General features: G+C 43.3%; 1 protein-coding gene across 2 annotated transcripts in view; it reads right to left on the bottom strand.

Moving 5' to 3' along the window:
• The window catches only part of PDE11A (phosphodiesterase 11A), a 275,983-nt gene that overhangs the window by 80,586 nt on the left and 183,781 nt on the right, over positions 1-11,616 (bottom strand). For both annotated transcript variants that reach the window (XM_025216276.1, XM_025216277.1), the window contains exons 11-12: positions 1,463-1,609; positions 1,249-1,356 (exon numbers count right to left, since the gene is read on the bottom strand). In XM_025216276.1, coding sequence (XP_025072061.1) covers positions 1,249-1,356; positions 1,463-1,609 — 255 coding nt within the window. The remainder of the gene's footprint in view (positions 1-1,248; positions 1,357-1,462; positions 1,610-11,616) is intronic.

The following is an 11,616-nucleotide window of genomic DNA, read 5'->3' as shown; positions in this document are numbered from 1 at the left end:
TGGGAAACCAGGTCAAAGGCTTTTTTGAAGTCAAGATATATGACATCAATCTCTTCTCCCTTGTCCAGGTGATAGGTCACCTGGTTGTAGAAGGAAATGAGATTGGTCAAGCAAGACCTACCCACAACAAACCCGTGCTGGCTATCCCTTAAGATGTTGGCGTCAGCCAGTCCATTAAGGATGGCCTCTTTAATAAACTTTTCTAAGATCTTCCCCGGGATAGAAGTCAGGCTGATGGGCCTATAGTTAGCCGGATCCACTTTCCTCCCTTTCTTGAAGATAGGCACCACATTGGCCTTCTTCCAGTCTTCGGGCACTTCACCAGAGCGCCAAGAGTTTTCAAAGATCCATGCTAGAGGCTGGGCTATGATGCTCGCCAGCTCCTTGAGTACCCTGGGATGAAGATTGTCAGGGCCGGCTGACTTGAAGGTATCCAGCTTCTCAAGATGTTCCTTCACGAAGTCAGCATCAATGGAGGGCAGGGGATCACCCGCACCTGGACTTCCCTGTCCCGTAGCGGGCATGGGCGTCCCATGGGACCGATGAAAGACCGACACAAAGTACCTATTTAATAGGTTGGTTTTTTCCTGGGCGTCAGTTGTCAGTTGCCCCATCTTACTTGCAGAATACCATTACCAACTTTTGAAAATATGAATTCTATCCTGTAGTGATGTTTTCTACAGGTAAAAGAGATTATTAGCATCACCAAGAGTTACTTTTATGCTGACAGGAGATAAGACTCTATGATTGCTGATAGCAGAACACAGTACTATGCTGTCTACGGAGTTTGTAGGAACCATATAGTTCACAGCTAAGACCATTGCTAAAATGTTTTAGGGCAATGTCATCTATATCAATTTAAATGAAACTAGGACAGAAAAACACACCAAACAATCCTAATCTTCCACGTTCTTGTGACCTCCATTTTCAAAGACAGAAGTAAATGCAAAATCAGGAAAGGAAATCACTGCTGTAAAATTGAGAGCTAGATAATAATATAGTCCTCCAAAACTGCCATCTGTTATTAGTCATGTTAATGTGCCTGCAATAACACTGTTGCTAAAATACTAAAAAAGTTGCCAAATATGTGATGCTATAAGTTGGATGTCCTAATTTCTTGTACATTTCTATTTCAAATAAATTAATATCATAACTAGAAAACAAATATTGGGGAAAACATGTTTAGATAGGTAAGATATCATGACAATAAAAGCTCTTATGGAACTGTCTCTCTGAATAGATACTTACAGTTAACATTGCAAACATCAGCTGGCACACGTTGAAAGCATGCCTCCAGTTGTGATACAGAACCATTCGATAATTCTTCCTAACTGTCAAAAGCCACCTACACAATGTCTGAAATGAAAAGTACAAATTGTATCAGGGCTACTAAAATGTGTACAAACGGACATAACACTGCCAAGACAAAAGTGGCAGATATCTTTATAGAACAGATGGTTACCTCATAGTCAATTTTAAATTTCTGAACCATTCCAAGCTCCATGAACATGCGGAGGGCTGCAGTAATCATGGCATCCACATCAAGTGAAAAGTCATCAAAATGGATGTCATCGATGCCAAGTTCTGATGCCAGTGGGATGTTTGCTGCCTAGAAATGCCAAAAGAACAGGAAAAGTTCTTACTCAAAATTAATTTGTTTCCCTTTGTCTCATTCTTAGAATAAATTTCCTATGTACTGCTCCTGACCTGCAAATATAGTCTTCTAGACCCAAATTTCAAACAGTATACCTCATTGTTTCGGAAGTACAAATGCCAATGGGAGGACGCTAATTTGATCAAGAAGTATGCTAACCATCCATACTGTAGCCTGTAAAAATTTAGACTGTAAGAGTTGTCCATTTTACAGCAACTTGAGCAATGCAATATATCCTAATGCAATTTACAATGCTCTAATGCAAGAAACATTTGGACAGCTAGCCAGCAGCTCTGAATTTTGACTGCTACTATTCAGAGATAAAGTAAATATACCACTCTGAAGAGTTTCAGTATTCAAGTATCTTTACATCCTATAATTGTACAAGGCTCCTTTGTCACACACATTTTATTGTACACTTAAAGGGACTACAACATTAATACAAGAATAATCTAGTGTAAATATTTTCCAAACAGAAGCAAAATTGTTTTAAGTGCTCAGTTGATTTTATACATAAATTACAGAAAGGCTTACATTTAAAAAAACTGAAAAGTAATGTTATGCGAAAAAATTATAACTAAATAGCGCACAGGAATGTCAGTACATACAGTTAGTGTTGCTTTGAATACACATTAGTTATATATATATGGACATAATTAACGTGGCACCTAACTAGCCTCTGACACAGTAAAGTACTTGATTTGCTCATACAATAGAAAGTATGCCTTTAATTATTTGTTGAGTGTGCCCCAATGTTATGTTTCTATTTTTAGAAACTTCTCTGTTACAACAATTGTCATAAATATTTAGCTTTATCCAAACTAGCAATAAAATGTATTTCCCAATCAGCTCTAACTCTAAAACAAATACTTGATTCAGTTGTTTGACTGCACTATCATTTTCTTCTCTCTTTGCAAACAATGGAGAAACAATGCATTCTGAATCTATAATAAAATAAACTATGGGTGCTTGTACATGTGACAGGGGTTTAGTTCTCCCTAAATCAAAATGGTGGGTTTTTAATTGGTGGGTTTTTAATTGTGTCATTTAAAAACCCACCATTTCAATTTAGGGACCTCCGTCATGTCATGTGACCTCACAGTGTGTTATGGTCCCCCGTCAGCACACCTGCCTCCCCCTGCCTTGGCCAGGCTGCACCAGAATAAAAAAAGGTGAGGGGCCTGATCTTTCCACCCCCAGAGCCCACCTACCTTTGCCGTGGTGGGGAGTGCGGGGGTTGAGCTGCCGGCAGGCCGACTGGTCCCTGAGCTGCAGAGGACCCCAGTCCTTCCCTCTGAGGTGGCGGTGCACCCTGACCAGCATCTGCCCACTAGCAGCCTACCCAGCTGGTCCCAGGGGGCACTGCCACTGTGGAGGGAAGCACCAGGCCCTGCGCAGCTCAGGCAGGCAGGCAGGCAGGCTCTGGGAGGGAAAAAAAAAGAAAAAGATCAGGCCCCTCACTGCTTTTTTCTTTTTTTTCTCAGTGGAGCCTGCCTGCATGAGCTGCCACCGGGTTGCACAGCCTGAGCTGCCCAGGGCTTCCTTTCACAGTGGTAGCACCCCCCAGGACCGCCTGGACGGGGTGCTAGCAGGAGGGTGCTGGAGGGAAGGTCCAGGGTCCCCCAAAGCTCAGGAGCTGCTTGGCTCTCCAGCAGCTGGTCCTCCAGCTGTGGGAGAGGCAGGCAAGCTCCAGCACCCCATGCACTGTCCCCACCGCCTTCCTGCCACCTTGGACCACCCAGGAACAGCTTGGCTTGCCCCTGGGGCAGTGCAGCAAGGCAGCAGGATGGTGGCTGGGTGTGCTGGTGGCGGGAGAAGGCGGTGGGACTGCTGCATGGGGCACTGGAATCCCACCAAGCTGCAGCTTCCCTGAGCATGTCTGGGCTTCCAGCTCCCTGTGCAAGGTTGCACTTTGTTATGTAGCAAACTAAAATATTACATGATGTAACAAGGTCATTTAAAGTGAAATATGCTGTCGAACGTGTACATTGTCATGACATTAAAGCGAAATACACTGACGAAGGTGTAAATAGCAAAGCTACTAAAGCAGTGCAAAAGACCAATTAAGCTGCTTTAAAGGCCAATTTTGATGCATGTACAAGCACCCTATAAGGCTAGGGATGGAAGCTGCACATAAACCAGTTTAAGTGATCAGAAACTGGTTGAAACCTGTAACAGAACGTAGTTTAGTGCACTTAAACCAGTTTCAAAATGGCCAAAACTGGTTTAAGACAAACCTGATTGAATGTAGTATCAGACTTAACTGATCTGGGTCAAACTGGTTTATGTATCTTCTGTCCCACACCCTTTCCCGGTTTACATTAAATCAGAGTCCCCCAGCATCCCGTCATGCTTCTTAGCCCTGGGCTGTGCTCTGTGCTCTCTGCTCCAGCAGAGCAGGGCTGGCCCCAGCTGCCAGCAGGGACTTTTCCATCTCCAGCAGCCAGGAATGGGGTGGATTCCCCTGCCTCACCCCCTCCCCTGTTGGGGAATCAACCCAGCTCCAAGCCGGCAAGGGAATAAAGCCCCCACTGCTGGCTTCCCCCCTCTGCTGGGCACAGGGTGGGCATTCCCCTCCCCCCAGCTGCCCCACAGGACCTGCCAGGCTGTGGGCTGTACTCACTGGGGAGCCCCGCACTACAGGACAGGCTGCGGCAAGGGAGCTACAGCCTGGGATATGAGCCCCCTCCCTCCTCCAGTGTCAGCCCGCTGTAGCCCTGCCACAGCCTGGTGGGTGGAGTGGGCTAGGAGCCACAGAGGCTGTGCCAGGCAGGGCTGATGGGCAGCAGGGGTTGGCTCTGGCCATGCAGGAGGGGAGGACTTGCCCAACACTCACAGAGGGCGCAGGGCAGGCCTGGCTCCCCAGCAGGGGCAGGGATAAGCTACAGCTCTGCCTAGGAACTGCCGGACAGCCCTGATGCTCTGACCCCCATAGGCCGGCTCCAGCAAAGTGGCAGCACCAGGGGTTGTGCTTGCTCCTCCGCTCTTGGGACGCAGCAGGGGTCTGCAATGAGGGTGGGAGAGGGAGGGGGAGGAGGCTGCTGTTTTTCCTCCCCACTTCCTTCTCAGTCAGCCTGCTGGCCGAGGAGAACATATCACAGGGTTAGCTGCCCAGCTCCCAGCTGCAGGGAAGCCTGCAGCCCTGATCTGATCCAGAGGCTGGGGTGATCACCCGGCCATGCCCCCGCCCCAGCTGGCAGGTTGGCTGATGAGAGAGTGGGGGGAAAACGGCTCCCACTGAGGGTCCCCCACCCCCTGTGCTGGGCACAGCCTGGCTGGGGTCCAAAGCCAGGGTGCTTGGAGGGGCGCATTTTCCCCTCCAGTCCCTCCTCAGCTGGCCTGTCAGCCAAGCAGAGGGCTTGGCTGGGTGATTGGCCTGGCTCAGGCAGGGAAGTAAAGCACCCATTGCAGGCTTCCCTGCAGCCGGGAGCCAGGCTGATCATCCGTCCATGCCCCCTGCCCTGGTGGAAAAAGCTCCTATTTGAGGACAGACAGAATTGGGCCCTAGTTTCCTCATATCCATGCTGCTTTGACTTTAAAGTACAAATATTAAATGACTTCACAGCATGCGTGCTAAAGGTAAATTGATGGGAGACAAGTCACCGAGCCCCTTGGAACCAGCGTATAAACACTGGAACAACAGTCAATGGAGCTCAGTGATGCCTGTAGTTCTTTTATGACAACAGCCTATGGTTCTGGTCACTGTTTGAGAGAGCATACTGGCATAAACTGCCCACTAGAAAAGGAAACCTCAGTACAGGGCTGTGCAACTTCTGACAGGCTTGAGGCCACATGCCCTCCCGGCTGGACTCTGTGTCTTCTGCTACCATGCCGCATAGAATATCTCCCCCCACCCCCGCTCCCCAGAGCTGTACTGCACAGCGTACCCCCTGCTCTGTCCCATCCAGCCATCCTGCCCTGCAGGGTGGGGACAGGAATTAGAAGGCAGAGCCTGAAGAGCCTGGTGACAACAGCAGGGAACTGTGGAGGGAATGGTGCACAGACCAGGAGCCTACGGGCCACAGGTTAACCCCTCCTGGGCTTCATGTGGCCTGTGGGCTGCCAACTGGATAGCTGTCTTAGCATATTAATATTTTAGAAGCACTGAGAGCTTCTTTATTTCAATTAATTTTGCAGGGGGAGCAGACTCATAACTTGGCAATGTTGAAGACAAGCATTTTACAGCAACCTTTAGATGCATGGCTGTAGAGATTTTGCTTTACATTGTTAGACTCTAATTAAGAAAATAAGTAAATAAGTATACCTTTGTGTTTTTACAGATAGTGTCTGTGCCCATACGTGCACGTGCGTGCGTGTGTGTGTGTGTGTGTGTGGAGAACAGAAAAAATACTAAAACATACAGAGAGCACTTTAAAGTGCTCATTCTATAAAAAGCAATCACTTGCAGGAAAGAACAACAGAGCAAGCAAACTAAAAGAGGACGCTTCTTCTGCTCAATATTTCCTACACACGAAATGTATCTGGTTTTACATTCAGCTTGGTGAATATTACTGCTGTGAACTTTACTTTTAATTGCATTTTCCATTTCTATTGCCTATTTCATTAATAGCCTCCTAATAGCCAGTGCTGTAATCCCATCTTTGAAAAGGTTTGCAAAATGTATTACTAAATACACTCATCAATTTATTAATGCCATAATAAACAACCTGTCTTTAAATCACTTTTATAGTTATAAACAGTACAGAAATACAATTCCCTAGGGAGAAACTGCCTTTACTGAATAATCTGTGGATGACAGCTGGTCACAAACTCATGACAAGCACCTTTTCTATTTTAGGGCCTGGAAATACATTACAGATCCTTCCAACTGTAACTTTAAAGGAGTCTCTAATGATCCAATGTCACAGACTTAAAGCTGTTCTATATAAAAGGGATCTACAGTTTTCCAGATCTTATTATATTCTAATCTCGATTCATTTCAGATATCTTCACATTAAGTTAAGTGATATCAGGGGGCGATGTATGCTCTGCCGCAGGAGGTAAAAGTCAGATAGCTCTGGCATGGAGATAATTTATAATTGGTTGGAAACAGTTTTAGAAAAGCATCCTGGTTGTTTTGGGACACATATAGCAAAATTAATTTCTGGAGCTATTTAGGTCAGGTGATGGAGAAATAGGAAAATTTAAAAAGGAAGGTTATTATAATAGTCTCTGACTTTTGAAATTTCTCTTACTCTACTGATGTTCCATAGAAGTCTATGTATACTGAAAAGTGACACTGACATTAGGGATTTCTTTCAATTAAACTCCACACAGATCCAATTTACAATTATAGTAATACCTTTTAGCACTGCTTATTTACATAAAACCCTGAATTTAGATTCCCATTTGATAATACCACAGTGCAGAGGATCATATTATTCATCTTGCAGTGTAGGCTGGGAATATAAATTATTTTAAGTAGACCTCTGACAATGAAGAATTCTTAGCATCTTTATATAAACTATATTTGATAACCTTACACATTCAAATGTGAGGATACTAGTGTATCCTGCTCATGTAATCAGTATTTCTCTTGATGAGGATGCATGGAATTAGAACATACTATTGTGTTCTGCTTGTAAAAAAATCGCTGCCACAAAAGGCACGTCTACATGTCACCTTACATCGCCAAAGTGACATGATACATTGGTGTACAATGTGCTGTGGGAATGTAGTGATTATGTGAGTCTACACATGACCAGCAGCTACTTCACCGTAGTGGCAGGCTCCCCCATTTTAGCATGCTGCTATGGCAAAGTAGTGGCTAAAAATAGGCGGTTACTGCACCGTGTTTTAGTACTTTGAAAAGAAATTAACATGGAATTAACAATGAGCTCCTCCCAGGTATAGCTCTGCACTGTTATGGTGTCCCACCAGAGTATGTGGGCTCTGTATAGGTCAGAGATCCCTCCATTACATTTTCATGGGCAGAATCAGGACCTAGGCATAAATATAAGTATTTTAACAAATTATTTTATGTGCAAGTGTTAGATAATTAAGCTGGGACTTTAGATAATACAATTTATACAAAAAAATAAATGGTCCAGGCCGTATGTACCCAAGGGACTGCCTTCTCTCTTACATCCCATAGTGATTCTTAAGGCTACAGCAACGTAGTGTCGGCAGGCACAAACCGTGATGCCAACGCTACGCTGCCACAGTGATGCGCTCCTGCTGTTTCATAACTTCTGTTTAAGCTGTATGTACATGATGTACAACTAGCCTGGTATGTTTAAGACAGTTGACTTGGGAGATCTGGCTAGCTGCACCATTTGGAGCAGCAAATATAAGTTAGGAATGGGGGAATGCTGAACCAAGACACACAAGCTTCTGTATCATGTCAAGGCATGTTGGGGATCATTCTACAGAAGGGGGAAACCACACAGAAAGATGCAACTGCAAAATCAAACAAGCTGGTGGAAAGGGTCTCTTAACCAGTCATTGAAACAGGACAAAATACTTGAAAAAGTCCTGAGAGGAGACACTGGACTTGAGCTTTCATGGACTTTTTGGGAGTTCAAATTCTAATCTAGACACAAGCAGCTTCATCATTATAAACACATACACACATGCACAAAGTAACAACAACCAACATTCCTTTCCCTCCCCTAAAGGTGATATCTGGTCTGTCCAGACTTGTGCTACATGGCTAAAATCCTGCCTTTACTGTAAGCAATAGGGGTTTGCCACTGATGACAATGGGATCAGGACTTCATCCCAGGTGCTTAGCTTAAGCAAAGCGTTTTTGTAGCCTAAATGAAGGATTTTTCTCACTGCAACTTGAAACCATAGCTCGGGGGAAAAAGTGGGTGGCTCTGGATGAGTACATCATATACCGTCTGTGGGAGAGGCCTCAGAAGCATTCTCTGTTCACAGTTCTGCAGATAATTGCTATGTTTGCATTGTGCCTCAAGTCTCCCTTCTGTGTGGCTCTAGTTCTCAAAGCCACAACAAAATGTGGTTCATGAGATGACTGAGGAAGAAATTGCATGATAACAATTTTCAAAAAAGGTTAAAAGGTGGGTGGTGATCAGCTGTCCTCCATTTCCACTGCGGGTTGGACAAGAAGTGATTTTACTTATTTTGCAGCAAACAACTTGTAAGTTAGACATTAGGAAAACCTATTGAAATGGTAGTAAAGTACTGGAATGAGGTTCTTAAAAGAAACCATGGACTCTCCTTCAATGGAGGCTTTTAAGAATGGAATTAAACAGACATAGCTGATTCTTCACCAGTTTTGGGGGCTGGACTAGATGCTATCTTCAGGTCCTTCCAGCTGCATATTTTAAGAAGAACTGAGCCAAATAAGTAACTTCTGTATGTTCTAGTGCCTCAATTAACTTTTCCCACGTACTGCTCAAAATGCATCACTAGCGCTACTCCACTGAAATACTTCTGATTGTGGCAATCCTGCAGGCACCATACTTTCACTTGAATGAATCATTATTGAGCAAGTACCCTACTATGCTGGATAGAAATGATTTCCAGTCACATAAACCATAAATGTGTTTTGTTTCACTTATTTTTACCTTAGCAGACAGCTATTGGGCACACTACAGAACAAACAATTATATAAATAAAACTGGAGAGAGAACAAGGAGTCCACAACTAAACTAAAAGAAATAACCCACAGCTGGATTTTTTGAGAAGCTTGACCCTGTCTACATGTGCTGTAGATGTACCTAGAATACATCTAACTGATCAAGCCAAGGAGCTTAGATGTAACTTAAGTGCCCAGCTGCTCAACGTGGTCAAGACAGGGGCTTTGGTGATGACACTTGTGAATCCACAGGCACTTAACGTAACGCTAAAATAAAATTGTGAGATGCTTACAGAGTTAAGCATCTTTAGACTTTGAAAACAGCCATGCAAGGGGTGAGGGGAGGGGGTGGTTTGGACTACCAATTTGAATTTAGGCAGAATCTAGCTATCTAAGTTGTTCCTCCATGGGGTCTCTTCTGGATCTAGCTATTCACCACTTGTACATTCTTCTACTACCCTTCTTTTGTAACTGGCTTTGATATATAAAGAACTATTGGATATCTATACCCAAGCTCCAGGGCTGGGGGGAGATCGTATTTTAATTAGAGTGGCTCCTGGTCAACTGCTCTAATTAAAACACCACAGCATCATGTGTATTCAGCGTCCCACATTTCAAAATGGCTGTGGGGTTGCTTTAACTAAAGTTTGTTTGATGAGTTTTAGCTAAAGTGCCCTTGCTGCCATTTTGAAATGCAGGATGCTGAATATATGTGACGTTGCAGCACACTGGATTAGAATACTCCAGCAGACTCAATTAATCAAGTGTCTTGTCCACTGCTTGTCTTGCTCAATGTTGAATTCAATCACCAGTGTTGAACACAATGTAAATAAAAAATAAGACCAAGAAAAATTATATTCAGCCTGTTTCAAAAGCTACATTCAGGAATATAACTGGGGAGCAGCCCCAGTTTTGGAGAGGTGCAAAAACAGGTTCTGCAACAGTAGCTACACTGCCACAATCATGCTGCCTCAGGCATCCTGGCTGGACTGGGCTACATCATCCAGCTACATACAACACTTGAGTAATTCTTTGATAACTGTCTTGAATTAAAGGCTTAGAACAAAATGTCTCACATTTATCTTTAGTTTCAATATATATAAAAAAATCTTTTGTTTCTATATAAAAAATGATGTAGAAGAGGTCTATATTTTTTAATGTTTTTCTTAATGCCTAGGAAGAAAAAATGGTTACAACAACATTTGCATGCTTTCCCAATGTTACCAAAAGGAAAATCTGAAATAAAATTGAAAAGCTTCAAGTTTTCCTCAATTTTTTTCTGAGTAGTCAGTTGATCTTTTCAGAATAAGCAATTTCTCTAAAAGGGGACTCATGAAAGATAATACATCTCATAGGTCACTGATGTAAAAATACTATATTTCAAACTTTGTCACAAAACACAATAGAAACAGCACAACATACATTATTTACATTGTTAAAAAGCAATTTTCACTGTTAAAATTGTTTTCTAGTTTATAGAAACAAAACATATGACAGCTTAAAAAGAGAAGAAGAAAATTCTGTTTTAAAAGAAGAGAGGTATAACAAAAGCAGTTAATGGTATGAACCAACTGTTATTGTTAATGGCAAAGTATGTAACCACAGAAGCTTAGGACTAAAGCTGTACAGGGCAAGCACTTTCCAAATAATGATCTTTGCAGGTGTACAAATGTGGAGCTAGTATTGTTTTGCCTTATTTTTGTAGGTGCTTTAGCAATAATGTATCATATATTACTGGGCATCTACATGTGTGCTTCAATGTGCAGTAGTCTATTCTATTGCACATGAAAGCGTCACAGCAAAAACAGTGCTAATATGCTAATGTAGAATTAGTCTAGTACACATTAAGCATCACTAAAAAGGCATTCACTTTTGCTACTGTACATTAGGGCAGTCTAATGCACCTTTATGTAGTACCTCATATTAGAGGTATTAAACTTAATGTGCAGTAGCAATAGTGCATTAATGAACATGTAGATGCACCCACTGTGTAGCAGCTTTTGACTTTTAATGGTTACCAGTGCATGTACCAAATGGCTGAATGCAATCTCAGTCTCAGAGTTAAAAAAGTCACGAGCAGCAAATCTAGCTTGAGCTTTCCCTCAGTCATGCTGCAAAGTATGGGGCAGGTAGTGAGCTGCACATTCTTACCTGACTCTGGGAGGAGTAAGGCAAACTTGCTGCTCCCATGAAAAGGAAGGATGGTTAATTGGCTCCCTGTGGGTTCTAGGTGGGAGAAGAGTGGTCCAGCTGCCCCCCAATAAAATCCAGAAGCGGGAGAGAACCCAATAGGAGGGGCAGAAGGAAGTCAGGCTCCTCAAAGAGAATGCAATGTGAAAGCTGAAATATTTAAGAGGTTTTTACTTCAGTCTTCAAAAAAAAATTAAAGGATAGGAAAGGAAGTACACAATCAGTCTAG

This window comes from Alligator sinensis, unplaced genomic scaffold (assembly GCF_000455745.1).
Source record: "Alligator sinensis unplaced genomic scaffold, ASM45574v1 scaffold173_2, whole genome shotgun sequence".
Taxonomy (NCBI): domain Eukaryota; kingdom Metazoa; phylum Chordata; order Crocodylia; family Alligatoridae; genus Alligator; species Alligator sinensis.
The sequence above is the reverse complement of the archived record's forward strand: the minus strand, read 5'-3'. Positions and strand labels throughout refer to the sequence as shown.